At 48.5% G+C, this 24374-nt stretch overlaps 1 protein-coding gene across 12 annotated transcripts in view; it reads left to right on the plus strand.

Annotated features, from left to right (window-relative positions):
- Positions 1 to 24374, plus strand: part of GPR156 (G protein-coupled receptor 156) — a 47366-nt gene that overhangs the window by 9728 nt on the left and 13264 nt on the right. For 4 of the 12 annotated variants that reach the window (XM_075905360.2, XM_075905382.2, XM_075905370.2 and 1 more), the window contains 7 exons: positions 3956 to 4579; positions 6766 to 6923; positions 11130 to 11265; positions 12857 to 12967; positions 15963 to 16088; positions 16956 to 17051; positions 23021 to 23257. In XM_075905360.2, coding sequence (XP_075761475.2) covers positions 4475 to 4579; positions 6766 to 6923; positions 11130 to 11265; positions 12857 to 12967; positions 15963 to 16088; positions 16956 to 17051; positions 23021 to 23257 — 969 coding nt within the window. In that variant the 5' untranslated portion in view covers positions 3956 to 4474. Of the gene's footprint in view, positions 1 to 1482; positions 3369 to 3955; positions 4580 to 4610; positions 6415 to 6765; positions 6924 to 11129; positions 11266 to 12856; positions 12968 to 15962; positions 16089 to 16955; positions 17052 to 23020; positions 23258 to 24374 lie in introns of those variants that run through there. The other 8 variants (XM_006132895.5, XM_075905400.2, XM_025189578.3 and 5 more) reach the window with 8 other exon arrangements.

Here is a 24374-nt window from a genome sequence, read left to right on the forward strand (position 1 = left end):
CCAAAGGGAATTCATTTTTGTATTGGGAAGCTAGAAATGTAATGGAGGAAACAAAGGAATGTGGTGAAGCAAAGTCCCTCTATGTGCCAATGTACCAGATTTGCATCTGGGGTACAGGGTGTCCCCACTATAAATCACCTCAGTGTACATCCGTTCTGCACAAAAGTCATTGATGCTTGTAAGAGCTGATGTGTTAAGTTCTCCCATTCCCTGCTCTTAACTCACGCAAAAAGCTCACCCCCAATTTGTGCAAATGGAAGTCGGCTGCAGGAAAAAAATGCCCTGCTTTAAGTTGTTTCTCTATAAGTCTAAGTCCAAGATATGTTCCAAAAAACTTGTAGTGAGGATAGCCAGTATAGTAGTGAAGACACCCAGCTGTTAAACAGCGGAAAAGTCTGAATTTTACACTCCCATACTTTTTTGTTATGAGCAAATAAATTATAATCTGCCTCCTTTCAGTCCATCTTCTACAGTTGCTAATTACACTTGACACACTTCTGGTTGTGTAGCAGAAGCCAATTAAAAATGTTGACCTTGCTAATTGAATAAGGATACTTGAATAGAAGTATGACTTCATGTCTAAAATGGTAACGAGGGCTGTTCCAACCCACAACAAAGAATTAAAGAGGGAACAGAAAGTAAGGTGATGAGAAGAGCCACTGCACAGTGACACGATATGATACCTGGCAGGCGGAGTGCTGCAGTCAGTAAAGTGTAGAGATGTTGGACTTTTAATCCTACTTAATAAATAGACCAATGAATTGTTGATAACTAGACTGTCTCTTAGACCTCCCCCCATTCAGTGAAGCACTTAAGTATATCCATAGGTTACATGGCCAGAAGAGTCACTGTTCATAGAATCATAGAATAATAGGACTGGAAGGGACCTCGAGAGGTCATCGAGTCTAGCCCCCCGCCCTCAAGGCAGGATCAAGCTCCGTCTACACCATCCCTGACAGGTGTCTATCTAACCTGTTCTTAAATATCTCCAGAGAGGGAGATTCCACCTCCTCCCTTGGCAATTTATTCCAATATTTGACCACCCTGACAGTTAGGAATTTTTTCCTAATGTCCAATCTAAACCTCCCCTGCTGCACTTTAAGCCCATTACTCCTTGTCCTGTCCTCAGAAACCAAGAGGAACAAATTTTCGCCTTCCTCCTTGTGACACCCTTTTAGATATTTGAAAACCGCTATCATGTCCCCCCTTAATCTTCTTTTTTCCAAACTAAACAAGCCCAGTTCATGAAGCCTGGCTTCATAGGTCATGTTCTCTAAACCTTTAATCATTCTTGTCGCTCTTCTCTGTACCCTTTCCAATTTCTCCACATCTTTCTTGAAATGTGGCGCCCAGAACTGGACACAGTACTCCAGCTGAGGCCTAACTAGTGCAGAGTAGAGCGGCAGAATGACTTCACGAGTTTTGCTTACAACACACCTGTTGATACAACCTAGAATCATATTTGCTTTTTTTGCAACAGCATCACACTGTTGGCTCATATTCAACTTGTGGTCCACTATGACCCCTAGATCCCTTTCCGCCATGCTCCTTCCTAGACAGTCGCTTCCCATCTTGTATGTATGGAACTGATTGTTCCTTCCTAAGTGGAGCACTCTTCATTTCTCTTTATTAAACCTCATCCTGTTTACCTCTGACCATTTCTCTAACTTGCTAAGGTCATTTTGAATTATGTCCCTATCCTCCAAAGAAGTTGCAACCCCACCCAGTTTGGTATCATCTTCAAACTTAATAAGCGTACTCTCTATCCCAATATCTACATCATTGATGAAGATATTGAACAGTACGGGTCCCAAAACAGACCCTTGAGGAACTCCACTTGTTATCCCTTTCCAGCAGGATTTAGAACCGTTAACAACAACTCTCTGACTACGGTTATCCAGCCAATTATGCACCCACCTTATCGTGGCCCTATCTAAGTTATATTTGTTATCAACTAGTCTGACCTCCTGTATAACACAGGCCAGAGAACTTCCCCAAAATAACTCCGACAGCAGATCTTTGGAAAAAACATTCAATCTTTAAATATTGTCAGAGAGGGAGAATCCACTGTAACCCTGGGTAATTGTTCCAGTGGTTTACTTAATCTGTGCTAAATTGTACGCCTTATTTCCAGACTGAAATTATGTTTAAGCATGCGAGTAATCTCTTCCCTGTTAAAGAAAGCACTTTAAAACCGTACCTAAATTACATTAAATTGAGGTGATTGTGTTTGTTGCTTGTGTTATTTACTGATTGAATGGATGAAGTTATTTTCTGGAATGAGCCGAATCAACTGAGAAATCAACAGCGCCACCACAGAGGGATCCAACATAAATTTGTCCTGGAATAATTCTGCTGCTAAATAATGAAATCATGAGTGAAAGTAGACAGTTCACAATGCTGCATAGATTATAGCTATGCACAGGAAACCTGAAGAGCCCTGTCTTCCACATGGGAGCAAGCGGAGTCATGTGATGATCAGCATGGCACCCCCAAATCCCTGAGTCTGAGCAGAGAGAGCCTCTTCAGAGGGCCCGAGAACCCCCTCTGCTGTACTTGTTCAAGGCGCTGGTAAGCCCTTGTCTGGAATACTGTGTCGGATTCTAGTTGTCCATGTTTGAATTTAAATTGGAACAGTTGCAGAGAAGAGAGACTAGGGTGATTGGAAAATGAAGGCCTATTTTATGAGAAGACACTAGAAGAGCTTGGCTTATTTAGACCAGCAAAAAGAAGGCTGAGAGAGCATATGATTGCTCCCTGTAAATACATACAAGAAAGAGGGAGGAGCTATTTAAGCTACTGAACAATGTTGGCACAAGAAAAAAATGGGTGTATACTGGCGATGGACAAATTTAGCCTGGAACTTGAAAGGTTTCTAACCGAGGGGTGGAGTTGTGGGAGCAAACAACTCAGTGGGTTTTAAGACCACTCTGTACAAATTTATGAGTGCAGTTGTGTGACAGAGTTGCTTGGCATGATGGGGTACAGGGCCCAACAGCCCAGGCCTCACTTTTAATTTATGGCCTTTGTCACCAAATGACATGCTCCAGGATTGCAGCTGGCAGTTGTCAGCCCCCCCCCCCCCTCCACCCCCAGTGTATTCCGGGGGACTGGTGTCTATATTTCTCCTCAAAAGCATCAAGAACTGCCATGGCTGGAGATGGGCCACTTGGCTGTATGGGCCAGGGGCCTGGATGGCACTGAGCATTCTGTCACTCAGGTGCTTGCCTGACTGTTTTTTTTCTTCACATGCTCTGGGTCTAACCAAATGCCATATGAGGGGCCAGGAAGGAATTTCCCCCCAGCAGAGGCCTTGGAAAGTTTCCCCTTCCTCTGTAACGTGTGGATCACTTGCCAGGATTAACTGGGTATGTTAATTCCCTGCTATTTCAGGGGCCACAGGCCATGAGTTCACCTAGATCCCTCCTATTCTCTGCCTGGAGCCCATAGTCGTCTGGGGCTCTTGTACATTCCAAAGGCGGAACGCGGAAGTGCTTATCAACTAGTTGAGTAGTCGATGGAAATTCCATCGACTGCTTGGCTAGCAAATTAACATCCCTGCTCCAAGATTGTTCTTTTAACTCTGGTGCTGCAGGAGGGAATCTTCCAGGGGATTCTCCTCTTGCTGCCACGCTGGTGCTCTCCTGTCTAAGCTGTGTTTCAAGACAGGTGCTGCACTGAGCTCCCTTGCTAAGTTCCCCTTTTCCACCTCGCTCTGAAAGGCAGCTACTACTGAGTTACTAGCTTATAGATAATCAGTCCTTTGGAGCTGTCTTAGCATGAGATTGTGTAGGACCCAGAATAAATCCTGATCAGGGCTCCTGGGTGTTGGTGTGATATAAATGTTAAATGCTGTTAATTTCAATCTAAGGAACCCTACAGACAGGGTGTATTTTACTCCCCGCGCCATCTCCAGTAACTAGAGCCTGTGATAATTGCTGTTCTTGTTTGTCAGTTACAGGGTTAATGGCAGCCTTCCTTCTCTCTCACCCAAAGAAGTGTCTTCACTGAGAATCTACAGCAGCTTGGGAGTGGGGAGAAGCTGGGGCAGTGTCCGTAGACCAGTGGAGGAGGCTGCCACCTGCTGATGAAACAGTAAGATTGTTATGTGAAGAGGAGCAATACAGTGGATTTACTCTGCCCTGTCTGGACAGCCACGAAGACATCAGCCTGGATAGTAGTGTGGAAATGGAGATTTGCACACGTGCAGTCCAGGTTCCTGCTGTGACAGAGACTGTGGAAAGGTTGCCACCACACAACCGTGGTTAAGCATAATAGAGTCACGGACTGTACACACTCTTGAGTGCTTGAGATGGGGCAAATGAGGTGAACTTCGAGGTTATTCGTCACTTGTTGCTGGAGGCGCTTAGCCCAGGGTTGGCCTCCCTGTCGCTGTTGGCCTCCCTGTCACAGGTTTGACTGCCATCTTTCCCAGTACCAGACAATATGGCCGAGTGAGGGCTAAGGATGTGCTATGGAGCCTAGATACAACTGCTCTGACCTGTGTGACAACTACTCCAGTTGGAACAGCCAGGCGCAGAGGCAGGGGACCCTGCAGGATCTCTGCACAATAACAATTGTACGTATCTCGATGCAAACTGGGCTGCTCTGACCTTGACTGCCAGGCTGTACACAGAGGAATGAGTTTAGCGGAGTTCTCTGGGGCGGAGGCACACACGAGAAAACTTTCTAGGGGAAACTTCTTCCCAGTGGGAGTGAGGTCTCCTGGCTCAGGGACGGAAGGGAGGGAGCCCCAATACCTGGGGTCTTTAAAATTTGTCTGGATAAAATTTTTATAGAATCTTTCCGTGAGTTAACGTGGAAGTGGAACTGGAATGATCTGTCCCCTTGACCTCCCACTGTTTCCAGAACTTCAAAGTGCCTTTAAATATTAATAAAGAGGGATTTAATTAAAAGCCACCATCCATAACAGATGGGCCCTTCCCCCACCCCTCCTTCCAGCCCCGCGAGTCATTAAGGATGACACAGGAATGAACTTAGCCAGCTAGGTCTATTTTGATATAATTTTGGAAGAAAAATTATGGGCTACTCTTTCCAGTCAGGGGCTGCCCGTCAGCGTTTGAATGGGCACCACTGGGCCTGGAAGCTGCTTGGGCTTCCACTTGAATCCTGTGCTGGCCTCCACGCTGACCTTTCATTAGAAAATTAAAGCTCTTTGGCTCCCCTCACTCTGGCTGCTTTATTACCACTAATATTCCCCTGTCTGGGCCGTGATTTACACTCCGCTCACCTGCCGCTCAAGTGCTCCCCCAGTCCCAGAGCCCCGTGACTTGCAACAGAGCAGCGATTGTTTCCATGGTGCCTGTGGAGGAGAGGCATGGCACATGGGAAGGAATGCTTGGCCTCCCCAGCTGGGCCCTCACAAAAGTTTGCAGCTAGGCTGCCGGCCGGGGCTGCCCAAGACAATCTGCTGCCTTGGCAAAATATCAGTATGTGCCTCCAGCCACTGCTACCTTACAGCAGCATGCACCTCCATACACGGACTGCCCTGGAAGGGCCCTCCCTGGGAGCCAGCAGCCCTAGGAGCCAGCAGCCCTGCCCAGCCCCACCCAGCTCGAGGGATCTAGCCCCAAGAGCACTATGTGCCGGGACTCCCAGCGTGGGGTTCCATCTGTCTCTGTCTCCCGCTTCCATGCTTGCTGGGGGTGGTTTAATTGTGCTGATGGGAGAGCAGCTAGCGGGGAGGCCTGACAGTGGTAAAACTGTGCTGCTGCAAGGTTCGTAGCTCAGCCTCCGTGTTCATCCAGGAATCTGCCACACTAGCTTGCCTGCGTCTAGAGTGGCTTGAGGGATAGCCCAGAGGGGAAAGTTGATGACTCTCAGAGGGACTGATGACAGATCTTCCTCAGAAACAAACCTCTCATAAATAAGCACAACAACATCACGAGTCGGGTGACATCAGAATTGTTTACCCCAACATTACTGGTACTTTGCACCATGCTGTTTGAATAAAGTTGTCCTAAAGTTGGGGCCAAAGGCCTGGGAAGGTCGTAGCAGCCCGAGTATGTATGTGGATGGTTGTGGATAACCCTTGCAATAGCATTCACGCACCCCTGCAAATTCTCTGCATCCACTGGCATTTCTGCTCACCGCTTGTGACTAAATGAACGTGCTTGATTGCACAGTAGGAGCCCAGCGAATGCTTGGCTGCTCTTGGATGCCAAGCTGTGTGTCCTGCTTCTCAACAACCTGCCGGGCAGGAGGGTGCATTGCCTTGCCCTCTTGTAGCAGTCCTAAGGGAACATGAAGCCCTTCTCCTGAGACACATTGGACTCCTCTGAAAGATAGTGGAGAGTAGGGAAGATTGGTCACATTGGCCCAAGGCATCGATACAGGTTCTAATACTGGGCCATGGAGGTGGAGGACTCACTAAGGGGAATTCTGCCATGAGAGGTGAGTTCAGGTGTGAATGGGATTTCCCTGCATTACTGTATTTAATCACAAACTAGCGTATCAGTTCAGTGGATGGTGAAAGGTGGCAGACTGAGAGACCTGAAGAATGAAGTCTGCATCCATAGGGCAGCAGGCAGCTCCCCTACACGCATCTGCCTGCCTGTGTGCCTTGTGCTGGGAGGGCTGCTTCTAAGGGTGAGATGAGAATTTAGCTTCCATGGCGCGTTCAGTCTCTGACACTGGTACTGAGACTGCTGACAAGGCGTCAGTGGGTGCTAGCTAGAGTGGCATTTTTCCAGAGGCGGGCACCTCTCTTCTGAGAACCCTCAAGATTTCTCTTCATGCCTACAGTCTCCACCCTTTGCCTTCTCTCAGACAGCCTACGAGAGCAGCAAGACCTTCCCCTCCTCCTCCGCTGCCCTCCTGGGACTTGTGTGGACCTTCCTCACCGCTGGAGTCCTGCTGGCTCTTTTCTTTCTTGTCTTCACAATTCACTTCAGGAAGAACAGGTGAGAGATGCATCATTTGGTTTCCAGCCTCTATTGTGGAATTGCCACACTAGCTGGGAGAACAAGGCTTTCATTCTTCCTGCTACAGACCATACACTCATCATCAGCTGGGGGTCAGGAAGGAATTACCCTTTTGGGACAGGATTGGACCACTAGGGGCAGTTATGCAGGTCCCATCTAGCATGGAGACAGAACAGCATGATCTGTGAGTTGCTTATAGTAGGGTGGGGAGATGAGCTACTCTACAAGGTGACCATAAACCTGATCTGCTGTTGCATTACTTATGTCCCTAAGTACTGGTGTGTGTGGCAGTCCAGGAGTGAAGGGACTCCATCTATTTTTTCCTTTGGCTGCAGTGACAGCTCACACCACTGTAGCAATTAGAAGTCACTATTGTGGTGTCCTGACAGGTCACCTCCTCCATCAGTGATGATAACCATTTGGCTGCGTGTGTGTATGCTCCTCCTGTGAGGCTTGTTGACTTTGCAAGTAGTCAACACCGCAGACTCTGACAGAGCCCCCAAAGACCACAAAAGCAGATAAGGAGTGAAGGTGCCCAGCCAGATTTACTGTCAAATGACATACAGTGATAGTTGTCAGTAGACTTTACTGAACCACTACACATATGTACCCTCTGACAATGGAACAGCTAGGCTGGACAAAGACAGCCCCTCCAACACACCACTTTATATACAGGTACAAACAAGTTACACATCGCTCCTGACGTGACATTACCTAGATATCACCCATCACCCTGCACCTGGTGATTTGATCAAAGCATCTATCCATCATGCTGTCATTTTAGACCCTTTCCAGAATGTGGGTCAATATGTCCCTGTTATCTGTGGGGAGTATGTGGGTACCACGGTCCTTTGTAATGAGGTGTTCTCCTTCTGGAATGTGCTTTCTACTTATTCCCAGTACCAATGACTGTTCTACACCTGGGCCTATTACCATTTAGTATTTTTACACTCTCAGCCCTGTTCATGCCAAGTTCCAAAAGCAGGGGCTTGCCACTTGCTCCCAGCTTAGCTTTGCTTTATATTATCAGTGTCTTGACCATTGTTAGCTAGGCCTCAGGCCTCATACCAGGGCTGTGCTACATGGGCTTATATTTCAGGTCCTCCTCTTACTTCAGCTACCGTCTCTAAGGTTTCCACTGGTGATACTTAGAGCCCTGCATGGATACAAAAACATGGGTCTGCATCCGATCTGCATTCGCCAGTTTCAGCTCCTCATCCAGTCTGGGATCTGGATTTTACTTGTATCTGTACAACAAATCTAGGGGGAAGGGAGTACAGATGAGCAAGGAGCGGGGCTGGGTCAGGCAGGGAAGAGGCGGGCAGCACGCCAGGGCTCTGTAGCTGAGTGCTCACCAGCAAGGCTGGTATTTGGCCCCTCCTGTAGGGAGATCTAGGACGCAGCTTCTTGCATCCTTTCCTTGCCAGCAGTGCATGGGCCTACCCTAGCACCCTCTGCCTGGCTGGGTGGGGGAGAACACTGAATATCTGTGGATGTGAGGCGTATAGCCACAGAGATGTAGGGCTCTAATAATACTTAGCAGAGTTATCAGCGGGGGGGCAGCTGAAAGAGACGATTCAGAGTCTGACAATCACTCCAAGCATAAGAACATAAAATTCCATGCTCCTAATTGTTAGTGTTGCCTTTCTCTGTTCCTTTTCCATTTCTAATCTCTCTTTTTGGAGATGGGGCAACCAGAGCTGCCTGTTGTATCCAAAGTGTGGGTGCACCATAGATTTGTATAGTGGCATTATATTTTCTGCCTTACTACTCGTCCCTTTCCTAATGGTTCCTAGCATTCTATTAGTATTCTTGTTTGCCCACTGCATATTGAGTGGATGATTCAACAATGACCCCACAATATCTTGCTTGAGTGAAAACAGCTAATTTAGACCCCATCATTTTATAGGTGTAGTTGGGATTATGTTTTCCAATGTGCCTTACTTTGCATTTATCAACATTGAATTTCATCTGCCACCCAGTTTTGGGAGATCCCTTTGTAATTCTTCACAGTCTACTTTGGACTTAACTATCTTAAGTAAGTTTGTATCATCTGGAAACTTTGCCACATTCACCCCCTTTTCCAGATCATTTATGATTATGTTGATTATGGTCCCAGTACAGAACTCTGGGGGACACTATCTCTCTCCATTCTGATAACTGATCATTTATTCCTACTCTTTTTTTCCCTTTTAGCCAGGTACTGATCCAGAAGAGCTCTTCTCTCTTGTCCCTTAGTTTGCTTAAGAGACTTTGGTGAGGGACTTTATCGAAAGCTTTCTGAAAGTTCAAATACATTATATCCTTTGGATCATCCCTGTGCACCCTTGCATTTTATCTAGGGCACTGTGTACTAGGCAGTGTATTAGACCAGCTAGGCACCAGGCATGGGAGTCTATGGCAAGCAGTACTGAATTCTGCAGCAATCTGCACTGATTACAAAATTACTTAGAATGTTCTCACCATGGAACTGGAACAACGCACAATATTTATTTGCGACTAGCAAGCCCAGGAAAGCAGAGGTAATACTCTCCCATGTGCAGCTAGAGAAGGTGCCTTAGCTAATATCCTAAACCCCGCTGGAGTGGGTGATCTGAGGAAGAGAATGGGGTGGAAGCACCTGCAATCTTTCCTTTAATCCTGGGCTCCACATTTCCTCAAAGATAGTTAGAAACTGGGGAGAGTTCAGAGAAGAACGATCCAAATGATCCAGAGGCGGAAGGGACTGAGTTACAAAGTGAGATCAGAGAAGCAAAATCTGTCTGATTAGACTAAAGAGGCGAACGTATTAACGGTCTGCAAAGATCTGGAGGGTGGGCATTCCTGGGATGGAGAGAAGTTATTTATGGTTGGATCCCTGTGTAACACTGAGAGTAATGGGATGAAATTAAGGCAGGGGAATTGTAGGCTGTATACAGGTTGAACCTTTCTAGTCCAGTATCTTTAGGACCTAACTGGTGCCAAACTAAGGAATTTGTCGGATCACGAGAGGTCAGTATTGTCTTGAAGCATTACCAACACTTCCACTGCTTACTGGGCTCTTAGAAGACATTTAGGGGTAAAACCGAGCTAAATAACAGCACAGAACACTGAGGGCCAGGACTGGTGGATGTAAACAAACTTTCTGGGACCACAGAAAACTTGGCCACACCCATAATAAGGGGACATCCTGCTAACTAAAATCATGCTGGACCACAGATGGTGCCAGACTAGAGAGGTTCAATCTGTACTGAAAGAAACTTTCTGAATATGAGGTGTATTATTTTGTGGAATATTTTCCTCTAAGGAAGGGGTGGGATACCATCAGTTAGGACATTTAAAAGTGGACTGGCCTAAGTACTAGAAATGCTAAGAAGCCATGGTGATGAATGCTGTATTAGAAGCTGGATAGCGTACAGGGAATGTACAGCAAGACAGTCCTGACCTGCCCATGGAGAGGTACTGGAAGCTGTAATCTATCTCTAATTTCCGTCCTTCAAGAGGATTGTCAAGTGATGAGGGTCCTAGCATAGGACTTTGGGGGTGGAGGGAGGAGGCTAGGATTAGGGATGTTAAACCAGTCAACTGGTAAACATGAGTGCTTAACCAGTTAACTGATTAACGTAGGGCCTGCTGCCCAACCCACTGTAGCTGCGGGGTCCAGCTGAGGTAGTGAGCTCTTGCCACTGGTCTCACCTTAGCTGCAGAATCCCACCGCCCGGTCCACTGACCCTCCTGCAGCCAGGGCTGTTCCAGCCTGGCACTGCTGCAATTTACCAGCAAGGGCCAGTAAGCATAGCTTCATGCTCACTGATTAACCATTTAGGTTCAATGCTTTGCTCCACTAAAGACTTAGTGTGAATGTCCTTGGGCAAGTTGCTTAATCTCTCTGTGCCTCAGTTCCCCCTCTATAAAAAGGGGGCAGGGTCACTGCCTTACCTCAGAGGGTGTTCTGAGGATGGATAGATGAAAGATTTTGAGGTGTTCAGACACCGGAGTAACAGCAGCCCCGTAACAACCACAGATAGAAGGCAGAATTCCTTGCGCCAAAATTTAGCTGGTGCGTAGGAGGCTATGAGCTGTGAGGTAGGAGGGTCTAGCCTCGTGCTTGTATGTAACAATGCTGGATGGGAGGCTAGTCTCTCCCAGTTGTGTAAGCTCCCCTTTTGTTAACTGTCCCCCCCTCGCTTGCTTTGTCCCCTGGAGGATTGTGAAGATGTCCAGCCCCAATCTGAACATTGTGACACTGCTGGGCAGTGGCTTGACTTACACCAGCGGTTACCTCTTCGGGGTTCCAGAGCCGGGTTTGTTGTCTGGAGCCTCAATGGAAATGCTCATTGAGGTGAGTGAAGCGAATCAGGTGAGCTGATGGGGTTCTTGCTTTGTTGGGACAGATTTCTAAAGTACACACAGCCCCTGATGAACTGGGACGGTCCCCCCACCATGGCAGCCTTAGGCATCGTGCTGAGCATGGCTGTTCTTACAGCAGTGAGTCGCTACACATGTCCAGTTGAAATGGCCTTTACCCTTAGACTGAGAAAAAACAACTAAAGAGAGAACACAACTAAAGTCTCCAGGGGAGAGCACGGTTTGTGGGGCTGCTGCTCTTGCAGGAAGGCCAGAAAAATGTTAAAGGAGCAGTACAGAAGGCATGAACAAAACTCATAGCAGTTAGTTGACAGATAGCACAGGGTCCATGGTCAGCAAGACAACAGGCACTGTATCTCAGGCACAAATATCATTTGGAAGTCTCCATAAAAACTACTCATTCCTGATTTCTGACCCATGTATCTCCCCTACCAGCCAAGGAGTGTGTGCAGAGCAAACGAGGGGTGGGGGTGGAGACAGAGATGGGAACACTGCAGAAAAAACATTCCTAGAGTTCTGTGTGGAGACAAAATTTTGTGTCCGCACCTGAAACTGCAAAAATGAGGTGTAGCTATCCGCATCCGCATCCATGAATGCAGATATCTGTGGGAATAAAGCGAATATCTGCAGATTTGCAGGGCTGAGGAGGCAAACGCTGGAGAGAGTAAGAGGTAGGGAGTACATGTTAAGCCACCTGGATGTTGTTAATTAGTTGAGGTGTCAGCCACTGCTTTATTCATGCTCAAGTTTCAGGCACTTTCCTGCTGCTTTGGTCTGAGTTGTTCCTTTCACAGTACCCTTCCATTCCTCCACCGGCTGGCGGAAGAGCAAGGGATTGTATCCCTGCAGCCTGCGCTGGTTCATTCTGCCTCAGACATGCATGCTCACAGGTCATAAGTAGGGATGTAAGCAACTAGTCGACTAGTGACGCAACTAGTTGCTTCCCCCCCCTTGCTGCCTCTATCAGAGAGAGGCAACAATGGGGGGGGAGCAGGAGCCGATGCTGGGGGGAGCTGACTTAAAAGCCGGTTTTCTCCAGCACCGTCTCTTCGGGGGACAGGGGAGGTAAAGGCGCAGCGAGAACGGCCCGAGCTGGGACTGAATCAGTCTCCGCTCGCGCCGCTTCTGCTGCGATTCTGCTTTTGAAATGTACAAGAGCCTTGCTGGGATGCTTGAAAATTTCAAAGGCTGAGGCGCCACAGGGAGCAGGGGGCCAGTCCCCCACTGGCCCCATGCTCCCTTCAGGGCTTTTGCTTTTGAACTGTACCAAGAGCCTGGCAGGGTGTCCTGATCAGGAGGCCTCCAGTGTTGGGTTTGACTGGAGTTCCTTAGCCCAGAGTTTTCAGGCATGGGCTGGCTGGCAGACATGGGTCCCTGTTTACTAGTTTCCTTTCCTTTCTGTGGGTGTTTGGAGCACCCTTTGGCCAGGGAAGGGGACCGAGCTCCCATGAGAGCCATGCGGGACCCCAGCAGGGAAAGGGCTGCTTGTAGCTCTGCCGAGTTTCATTGCCTGGTAACAGGGCTCCCCAAGCCCCCACTGCTCACGCTCTGCCTCATGCCTGCAGGTGAGACTCTGCTTGCTGTGTGTTGGGAGCTCCCTGGTCCTAGGGCCCATCCTAGGGAAAAGCTGGCGGCTGTACAAAGTGTTCACGCAGCGGGGGCCGGAGAAGAGGGTGGTGAGTACTCCCAGCACGTGCCCCAGGCACTGGAACACAGAAGTGTCTCATGGGGAGGGATTGGGGCTCTCTACGTGGCCTGCGCTGAGAAGCAATGGGGAACGCTTGGCAAAAAAAAGCCCAGACTCTACAAGGTCCCAGAATGTGAATGGGCTTGAAATGGGAGAGAATAGGGAATGTGAGGAGGACACACAGGATCAGCAGTGGATTACAGAGCCTCAAGCGCCAGGGTTACAGGCACGGTGTAAAACCGAGCTAGACGGGGCCTCATTCCCCACTGCCGCAGCCATTGGCACCTGTAAAAGGCAGGGGTAAATCGCTGCAAGATCAGAATGGTGGAAATGACGGGAGCAGCGAGGCAGGGGAGACTCCGGCCGGTAGGCCAGAGAGAGCTTAGATGCTTGACTGATTTAGAACATTTGCGCCCCTGCCAGCTGGCTTGTGACCATCTGGTGATAACCATGGGTCTCTTTGTGAAATGAGTGGACTGATTCTTACGCTGTCCCCATGAGCAAACCCACCTGCAGGATTGTCATTATTTGGTCCTCTTGTTGGTAGTCTTCACAGTCAGTCCATGGAGACAAAACTCCTTTTTCATGCCAGGGAGGCCGCTTGTAGGGAAGCATTGAATGAGGGAAGTTTGCTGTGCCGCTGCTTTCAGCTCATCCAGGGGACAAACAGAGCTGGTCAGTCTCCAGGAGTGTTGGGCTGACTCCTTTTACCTGCCCTAAATTCACACAGGAGTTTTAAGAGAGAAGAAAATTGAGGTTAAGTCCATCAATGGCTATTAGCCAGGATGGGTAAGGAATGGTGTCCCTAGCCTCTGTTTGTCAGAGGGTGGAGATGGATGGCAGGAGAGAGATCGCTTGATCGTTACTGTCACGGGTCCACTTTATTCGAGTCCCACACCTGGTTAAGTTACAGCGTATAGTGTGCCCTGCCCCAAGGGCGGGCCTTGGCCTTCTCCAGATATGCCCCAAACAAACGCCTGTCGGTGACAGGGATGGGGTCCGGGCCCACCCTCTCTCACAGACCCCGGCCCAGGGCCCTGACACTGGGAACTGAGCTCCTCTAAACTGAGCATACCCCTAAACGCACCCACTCTCGGGCTCCATGACCCTACCCTGGGCCAACACTCAACCCTGCCACTGGGCTTCCCCCCCCTTCCTCGGAGCAGCCCTCACTGCCCCTCCATCACCCTCGACCCTGTACCTCCTCCACGTTCACCTGCCTCCCCTTGTGCCTCCCCTGTCCCGTTTTTATTCCACTCGTCCCTCTCCCCCTCCATGGGTGACCTCTCCCCCCTGACGCCCGCTGCGCCGGTGATGCCCTCCCCAGCGGCCGGTCCCGGGGGCTGCCGACAAACCCCTGCCGCTTCCACCCACGTGGTTCCACGCCTTGCCGGCCTGCCCCTTCCCCGTCAACGTCTGGCAGCGTCTGCCTCGCCGCCGCCCGGGCCGTGCCCTCGTGTGCTTCCGCAGCACCCCTGCCCCCTTGTTGGGGATAGTGGCAGGGTTGACTCACCCTGTCACAGCTACCTGTTTGGTTCACTCCCTCTGGGGCACCTGGCATTAGCCATCCGTGACTGAAGTTTCTTTGTAACTGAATTCCTCAACCAGCCTTATTGCAGGGCATTGGGGATGTATCCTCTGGGGGCACGGGGGTAAGTCAAGTGTCTTTTCTAGAGTTCAGTCTCTGGGAAAAGATACGAGGCCACAAATCAACTTCTGAGCCCTGGGCATGTCACTGTTAGAGCCCAGTGTCTGGGTTGGTTGCCTGGCCCTTAGTTTCCAGCACCATTCGGGGGAGGCCATAAGCTCAGACAACTGGACCTTGTTCCTAGACTTTGTATTAATGAGGGTGCATGCAGAACTGAGGTCTGGATCGGGAACAATTCTACTTGTTGGAGAGGGTAGAGAAAGAGTCGGATTCAGGGATTTGGATCTGCTCCTTAAAGAGAGAGAGGATTTGGTTCTGTGTTTGGATCTCCAGTCATACCTGTAGTTTGGAGCTGTTTGGACCTGAGAGCCATGGCTGGGTTTTTTTAGGCTATTTGTAATATACAAACAAGTGAAACAAATGTCAGCAAGTATTCCTGACCCCTCTCTCCTGGTTCAGCCACTTCAAGGAGGGCTGGAGCAGAGCCTCTTTCTGCAGGGGGAGTGTGCTGAAGAGCTCTGTGCAGCACAGAAGAAGGGACATGCCAACGCTGAAGAAAGAGGGAGTTACCTGTATTGACTTCTCTGAATGTTACCTATAGATCTGTGTGGACTTGGGGGTTAGTTTGTTGCTAACTGACGGGGAACCAGAGTGTTAAATCAGTTTGAGCTAACTTTGGACTGCCAGTACCAAAGAGTAGACAGCCGTACTTGGACATCCAAGGGAGGAGATAACGCCTTTGATGTTCACCTCCACAAACTGAGATTTGGCTAAGTCCTGCATTCTGAGGCGGGAACTTTCAAACAATAAAATTTGAAGTAGTTAAAAACCTGAACTTTAGAGGAAAGAGGAGACGGAGGCTGTGCAGAGAGACAGACTGAAACATGATCCCCAGATGGTGAGGCACCAAGGTAAGTGGGGGGCCCTACCTAAACTTGCAGGGAAGGCCAAGCTTGGATAAGTCCATACGCATCTATAGGCTTTTGTTATTTGTTACTTTTTTTTTTCTCGGCTTGTGATGTTCCTATGGATAAAGAAGCCAGACCCTGTTGTGAACAAGCTGTTCTCTGCCATTGTATTTACCAGTTGGTCACCACTGCCAGAGAGGCTTCTAGAGCAGGGGCAACATCAAAATGGACCTGCTGTACGTAATATGGTTGAGAAACAGGAGGCACTGTCAGAAATGGTCCAGTTTAAATCAGTGGAGTGTGTTGTGGGATTCCACTCTCAGGGAAGACCTGCCCTTTGTAATTGCCCCAGAGAGACAGACAGACAGAGAGATGTTAGAGGTTCAGCTCATTCCTGAACCATAGCACTGACCTTCTGTGTGTTGCAGATTATCAAAGATTTCCAGCTGCTGGTGATGGTTGTGGTGCTGGCGCTGGTGGATACCATGCTGCTTGTAACATGGATTTTCTCTGATCCAGTTCAGTGCTTCCGAAGCCTCAGCACATCCTTGAGGGTAAGAGGACAATATCAGGAGGCTGAAAGCTGCACCTTTGTGCCTGTCATGCTATGATTCAGCCCAACAGAGCTCTGTAGGATGGGTATGTTATAGAGCAGTGTTTCTCAACCGGTGGTACGAATACCCTTAGGGGTACTCGAGAGAAGTTGGGGGGTATGTCAAGACAACTGAAATTTGGAGAAAACTGATTTTTTGTTCTAAGTTTTACAGCACTTTATTATTTTTCTACTTTTTACACCCAAACATTTCATTGCCTGCCCAGCTACGATTAAGTTGTTTAAACAAATGTGTTGCAATGGTAGAAAAATTTTGTGTGTGTCTGAAAACTGTAGGTACTGGGGGTACTTATATATATATATTTTTTTTATTTGAAAAAAGAGTACTTTATAAAAAAAAAAGGTTGAGAAACACTGTTACAGAGCAGTTCCTCAACTACCAAGCTTGGAGCTAAGCTTCCTCCAAGTTCTGGAGTGTGGTAAGCAGAGTTCCAGCCAAACATGCCTGACGCTGGACTGGGGGAGCAGGCGTGCTGATTTGCTGACCCTATAATTTCTAACGAGTACCCTGGCTACTCTGCTGGGAGCACGAGCGTTGCAGCTTTCCATCATGGGATACTGCAGATTCTGTGGCAAGGGGCAGAGAAATTTGAAAACTCAGGCTTAATGAATATGTTGGCTGGTGAATACCAAATTTCATTCTTTCCTTCTTCTCGGCAGCACATTCCCAATGTTCAGACAAGCTTTCACTTTTCCACTTCCACAATTGTGCGTAGACACCCCCTAAGCCATGTATTGTCTTGTCTGTTTGTCCATCTCTATGGGCAAGAGCAGCAGCCTTTATTTCTGTGTTCTGGTTGCCTCCTAGGTGACGGACAAAGGCATGACGTGTTCAGTGAGTAGGATGCAGTTCTGCACATCTCTCTACTCTGAACTCTGGCTCATTCTCATTCTAGGGTACAAGGTATGTAACCTCTCTGTTCATCTGTGCATCTCATCCTGCCACTCTCCCCCCTCACTACAAAATGCTGCTGTTGCCTACAATTCTCTTCCTCTCCCCAGTACTTTGGCCATTTCACTCCCTTCCCTGCCTGCCTCTAACCTACACATTCAAGGTTCTTGTGCTCATCTTGAAGGTTCTTCTCATACCCGTTGCATTCCGCTTGTGTTCTCCCGTTCTGCCATCAAGCCTCCCTCACAGAAGTCTCCATCTTTCTTCCAGTGTCATCTTCGTGCTTTCCTCCTTGCTGTCCCTTATGCTTGGAACCATCCCTTTCTCTCTCCTTTGCCAAACAGCTTAACTGACCTCATTCAGAACTCTCCTTAAAACTCACTCCCCTCCCCAAATCCATAGACAACAGTCCACCATACAGATAAACTACACAGCTGATGTAGAGGACCCGAGCCTGTGTGGCAGAGCTATATTAATAATAAATGTTTAAGATTTGACTATATGAGGGAACTTACTAACATGATAACACTTGGAAATGGCAGAGATGCTCAATGACTTCTTTGTTTCGGTCTTCACTGAGAAGTCTGAAGGAATGCCTAACATAGTGAATGCTAGTGGAAATGGGGTAATTTTAGAAGGTAAAATAAAAAAAGAACAAGTTAAAAATCACCTAGAAAAGTTAGATGCCTGCAAGTCATCAGGGCCTGATGAAATGCATCCTAGAATACTCAAGGAGCTGATAGAGGAGGTATCAGAGCCTCTAGCTATCATCTTTGGAAAATCATGGGAGACAGGAGAGATTCCAGAGGACTGGAAAAGGGCAAATATAGTGCCCGTCTATAAAAAGGGAAATAAGAACAATCCAGGAAACTACAGACCAGTTAGTTTAACTTCTGTGCCAGGGAAGATAATGGAGCAAGTTATTAAGGAAATCATCTGTAAAAACTTGGAAAGTGGCAAGGTGATAGGGAACAGCCAGCATGGATTTGTAAAGAACAAATCATGTCAAACCAATCTGATAGCTTTCTTTAATAGAATAACGAGTCTTGTGGATAAGGGAGAAGCAGTGGATGTGGTATACCTAGACTTTAGAAAGGCATTTGATACGGTCTCGCATGATATTCTTATCAATAAACTAGGCAAATACAACTTAGATGGGGCCACTATAAGGTGGGTGCATAACTGGCTGGATAACCGTACTCAGAGAGTAGTTATTAATGGTTCACAATCCTGCTGGAAAGGTATAACAAGTGGGGTTCCGCAGGGGTCTGTTTTGGGACTGGCTCGGTTCAATATCTTCATCAATGATTTAGATATTGGTATAGAAAGTACACTTATTAATTTTGCAGATGATACCAAGCTGGGAGGGATTGCGACTAATCTGGAGGATAGGGTCATAATTCAAAATGACCTGGACAAATTGGAGAAATGGTCTGAGATAAATAGGATGAAGTTTAATCAAGACAAATGCAAAGTGCTCCACTTAGGAAGGAACAATCAGTTTCACACATACAGAATGGGAAGCGACGGTCTGGGAAGGAGTACGGCAGAAAGGGATCTAAGGGTTATAGTGGACCACAAGCTGAATATGAGTCAGCAGTGTGATGCTGTTGCAAAGAAAGCAAACATGATTCTGGGATGTATTAACAGGTGTGTTGTGAGCAAGACACGAGCAGTCATTCTTCCACTCTACTCTGCGCTGGTTAGGCCTCAATTTTAGTATTGTGTCCAGTTCTGGGCACTACATTTCAAGGAAGATGTGGAGAAATTGGAGAGGGTCCAGAGAAAAGCAATAAGAATGATTAAAGGTCTAGAGAACATGACCTATGAGGGAAGGCTGAAGGAATTGGGTTTGTTTAGTTTAGAAAAGAGAAGATTGAGGGGGGACATGATAGCAGTTTTCAGATACCTAAAAGGGTGTCATGAGGAGGGAGAAAACTTGTTCATCTTGGCCTCTGAGGATAGAACAAGAAGCAATGGGCTTAAACTGCAGCAAGGGAGGTTTAGGTTGGACATTAGGAAAAAGTTCCTAACTGTCAGGGTAGTCAAACACTGGAATAAATTGCCCAGAGAGGTTGTGGAATCTCCATCTCTGGAGATATTTAACAGTAGGTTAGATAAATGTCTTATCAGGGATGGTCTAGACAGTATTTGGTCCTGCCATGAGGGCAGGGGACTGGACTCGATGACCTCTCGAGGTCCCTTCCAGTTCTAGCATTCTATGATTCTATGATTATACCAGTTGAATTATACTGCTGTAGTTAGTTCCTGTGTGGCCATTCCTACTGCAGCATAAAGGCAGGTCTACATTACAGGGGCAGGTGGTGTAGCATAATTCAAACCTATGTAGCTTAGACCTACCTACTGCAAGGTCCACACGATGCTGAGTTGATAGCAGAAACTCTCCCATCGACTCCTATTACTCACCTTGTTCCAGGGAACTACCAGAGTCAATGGGAGAGTGACCAGTGGTTAATTTATTGGGTCTTCACTGGACGTGCTAAATCGGCCCTGCTGGATTGATCATTGCATCATTGATCCACGCCATAGTGGAGACATACCCTAAGTGTGCCCTGCAGGGAATAGTACTGATATATCAATATAATTATACAGGCAGTCCCCGGGTTACGTACAAGATAGGGACTGTAGGTTTGTTCTTAAGTTGAATCTGTATGTAAGTCGGAACTGGCGTCCAGATTCAGACACTGCTGAAACTGACCGCCAGTTCTGACTTACATACAGAATCAACTTAAGAACCCCAGGCGTCCCCAAGTCAGCTGCTGCTGAAACTGATCAGCAGCTGATTCCAGGAAGCCCGGGGCAGAGCAACTCTGCCTGGGGCTTCCTGTAGTCAGCGCTGGTCAGTTTCAGCAGAAGCTGACTTGGGGACGCCTGGGGCAGAGCAGCTGGGGTGCTACTGGACCAACCCAGCAGCACCCCATCTGCTCTGCCCCAGACGTCCTGATTCAGCCGCTGCTGAAACTGACCAGCAGCGGTTGAATCAGGACCTGGGGCAGAGCAGCTGGGGTGCTGCCGGGTTGGTCCAGTAGTGCCCACGGGCGCTGCAGGACCAATCGGCAGCGCCCCAGCTGCTCTGCCCCAGAGTCCAAAACAAAAGCCTGGTCTGCTGGGGGGGGGAGCACACTAGCTGCGCCCCCCCCCCCCCAGCAGACCAGGGACACGGGGAGCGCAGCGGCAGCGGGGTGCCGCGCCTCTGAGGCTTTGCTCTGGCAAAGCCTCAGAGGCGAGGGACCCCACCACGGCTGCGGCTTCAGTCTGGGTGCCTGTGGTCTGCTGGGGACGGTCCCCAGCAGACCACAGGCACCCGGACTGAAGCCGCAGCCGCGGGGGGGTCCCGCGCCTCTGAGGCTTTGCCAGAGCAAAGCCTCAGAGGCGCGGGGAACCCGCCGCTGCTGCCGCTCCAGTCCGGGTGCCTGTGGTCTGCTGGGGACGGTCCCCAGCAGACCACAGGCACCCGGACTGAAGCCGCAGCCGCGGGGGGGTCCCGCCTCTGAGGCTTTGCCAGAGCAAAGCCTCAGAGGCACGGGGAACCGCCGCTGCTGCCGCTTCAGTCAAAGCGGCAGCAGCGGCGGTTCCCCGCGCCTCTGAGGCTTTGCTCTGGCAAAGCCTCAGTGGCGCGGGACCCCCCCGCGGCTGCGGCTTCAGTCCGGGTGCCTGTGGTCTGCTGGGGACCGTCCCCAGCAGACCACAGGCACCGGGTCTCAAGGGGCAGCAGCAGCGGTTCCCGCGCTTCTGAGGCTTTGCTCTGGCAAAGCCTCAGAAGCGCGGGAACCCGCCCGGTGCCCCTGGTCTGCTGGAGACGGTCTCCAGCAGACCAGGGGCACTGGAGCAGCTTACGAACGGGGCTTTCTCGCCCCGACTTCCGGGGCAGAAAGCTCCGTTCGTAAGTGCGGATCCGACGTAAGTCGGATCCGCGTAAGTCGGGAACTGCCTGTAGTGATAAAATTCCCCATGTAGACAAACCCTTAGTTCTTGTATGGCACTTTTCATTTGCAGCTCTGGAAGGGTCATTTCTCCATTTTACAGATGGGGAAAACTAAGGTATCTGAGGCCCAGGTTTTTAGAAGTATCTAGGCACAGCAGAGGTCTTCGGGAATGTATATAAAGGTATCAAGGAGCCTTTGGCTGTGTCTGCACTAAATACCTTACAACAACGCAGCTGTGTTGTTGTATGGTGCACAGTGTGGCTGCTCTTCGCTGCTGGGAGAGTGCTCTCCCGGTGGCAAAATAAAGCCACCATAAACAGGGAGTGGCAGCTTTGTTGCTGGAAGGGTATCTCCCGCCTATGAAGTGCTGTCCATACTGGTGTTTTTCATCATTAAACCTTTTGTCGTTCAGAGGTTGGTGTGTTGTTTTTTCACACTCCTGAGCAACACAAGTTTTAACGATGAGAATGCAGTGTAGACATAGCCTCGTATTCAAAAGGGATTTAGGAATTTACAATCCAAAATCCAATTGACAGTCTAATTGGTTTCTATATTAAAGTCCCTTAAGTACACAATATATAAGCAATTATTTGGCTTTTCTCTTTGATAGTATATCTGCTGATCATTTACATTAGCTACTTTGCTCTTGTTCGGTATTAAGTTTTCCCCAAATCCAGAAGTGGTGTCTTTACAGCCGTGGTCTCTATGAACTCTTTCTGCTCTTACTTTTAACAATAAAATAGTCTCTTTCCTGATGTCAGCTGCCCATAATTAGTAGTATACTGAGCCTGACTCTGGTCTCATCCACAGGGGGATTTCACCCCTGTATAGCTCCATTATCTTCACTGGAATTGAGATTGATCTACACCAATGAAAGTGAGAACGGTCCCTTTGTGTACTTATGTCCCTTTTAATGATCAAGGGTATTAAAATTCACAACCAATGGGGAGGCAGTTCAGTACAGCCAGTCCCCGACTTATGACCACCTCCACTTACGACCATCCGCAGTTATGACCAAAGTGGTTGTTAATGCGGTCCCCGAGTTACGAACGTGATCCGTGCTTACGAACAGCGCGGTTGCCATGTAACTCAATGGGATCCGAGTTATGAACATTTCGAGTTACAGCCAAGTGTTTGGTCCGTAACTCGTTCGTAACTCGGGGACCGGCTGTAGTTTACAGCCACAAAAATGAAGTGACTTGCCCAAGACTGCACATACAATCTGTGGTTCAGGGGATTAGAGATTAGTTGTAGAGCTTTTCTCCTTTTTGTCATGAGTTCACAGGTGGCTTATGGCTGAAAACTGTGATAGTGGAATGTCTACTTGATGGTACTGTATAGTGAATCTGAGTCTTGGTCTCGTTCCTAGTAAGACAGACATCAGCATCACTATAGCTGGTGGGCTAGTTTGTCTGTTATATTTACTGTGATTCTATTCCTGCTTCATTATATTCTGCTTTACATTAGATTCAGCAGTAATGCAAGTAACTCACAGGCTTGTATTTTGTAAGACATTAGCTTCATCAAGTTAGTATAAGTCTTGAGGACTATAATAGCTAAACAAATAAGCTTTGTACAGACTAACAGCTCTATGGAAAACCCCAAGTTATTGGGGAGCGAAAAATAGAGGTTAAGTACATCTGGAGATGTAATGTGTTTGGTACAGACACTGTTCTGGTGAACTACAGGAAGAGGCATTACAGTCACAATTCTACTAATATGCCTCAATCCTGTCCTGCCGCACCCCTTGCTATTGCAGTCCTGCCCTCACCTCCATCCAGCTCGGCCTATGCACCTCCATTCTGTCATGCAGCAACATGCTGAGTATTTGCTGCTGAGCTACCATCTCAAACGGAATTTCTGCATTATACATCAAAGAGTGTTAATTAGAATTGCACCGGATGTGGCTAAGCTTCATTGGCTCAGTATCGGGGGGGACGGGACGGGACGACACACTGTAATTTTCTACACTCTGGAAATCTGTAAAATCTCCTCTCCTAAACCAAACCCCTTCTCCCTGTTTTCTGATTCCAGAGCATCCTGTTGATATACGGGACATACCTGGCTGGTCTGACAGATAATGTCAGCGCTCCACCAGTGAATCAGTCCTTGATCCTTATTGTTGGGGTCAACCTCATTTTCCTTGCTGCTGGGACAGTTTTTTTAGTTAACCGATTTTTCTACACTTGGCACAACCTGGTCTTTGGTTTTACATCTGGAGGCATCTTCATCTGTACAACCACTATCAACTGCTTCATCTTTGTTCCACAGGTACGCAACCAGCTTTTCTCTAAAGGCCTCCTCAGATCTGAGGGCAGGGCGATAATGTATTCTGAAATGCTCATCTTCCCCCCCCCCCTCCCGGGATGGCTCAGCAGTACAAAAACATAGAGTGTGAGAGGAAGCCCTTGCTGGCTCAGAAGCTGGTGCTCTGATACGGAGCCATTCATCTTTAGTTGCTGGTCATCAGCTCAAATCCATCTAAGTTGCTAGCAACTAAAAAATCACTGTGGTCTGTGTGCTGCTCAGTGGCTTCTGGGAAGTGAGATGTAAGGGCCCCTGGTTTTAAGCATGGATGTTGCATTCATTTATTGGACTCCTTGAGCTTGGTTCCTTCTTGACTGAAAACTGAGACTCGGGGGGAGAGAGTGGTGGCTGGGGAGAGGAGGTGGTGCCCTTCCCTGCTGCTTGCTCCCAAATCTGAGCCCAGCGAACTATGCAGCAATCTCTCTCTTCCAGAACATACCACAGAAAGGGTTGGGGAGGCAGCTGGGGTTTATCCCTGTCCTTACGTTCCTGGGGCTCTGTAGTGGCTCTGAGGAGCACACAGAGGTCTCGGGTCTGAATTTTTTTCCCCCGGAAATGGAAACTTTGCACTTCAGTTTTTTGAACCCTATGTCAATTAAAGGTTGATAAATGTTGACTGAAGTGTCACCCACAAAAAGTGACACTGTTTTCTCATTTTTGGACTAGTGAAACTCAGAAGCTGAAGAACTGAGCCACCCCTGGGGGAGGAGGGGGGCTTTTGAAGCTCTGGTTCCAGGGAGCCTGGACAACCACAGTAACCACGTGGGCTCCAAGCACAAATCCCAAGGGCTCCTTTCCTTCCAGTGCCTCCTGCTACTCCCCCAAAATATCCAGGGTAACTCACACAACCCTCTACATAACCCCAAGTCCCCAGGAGCTCTGTCCTTCTTGTCAGCCCCCGGCAATCCATTGGACATGCATGTCCCCCAGTCCCTAATGACACCTCTCCCCCACGTTCTTGGTGTGCTGACCCCTCCTCTGCTTCCCACAGGGCTCCAGTGGCTCTGCTACTCTGTTCCTCCTTCCCCCCTTTCCTCTCTGTGGCTCTGCCCCTTACTAATGGGGTTTGGTAAAAGAAGGG

This window comes from Pelodiscus sinensis, chromosome 1 (assembly GCF_052426305.1).
Source record: "Pelodiscus sinensis isolate ZL-2025 chromosome 1, ASM5242630v1, whole genome shotgun sequence".
In the NCBI taxonomy this organism is placed as follows: Eukaryota; Metazoa; Chordata; order Testudines; family Trionychidae; genus Pelodiscus; species Pelodiscus sinensis.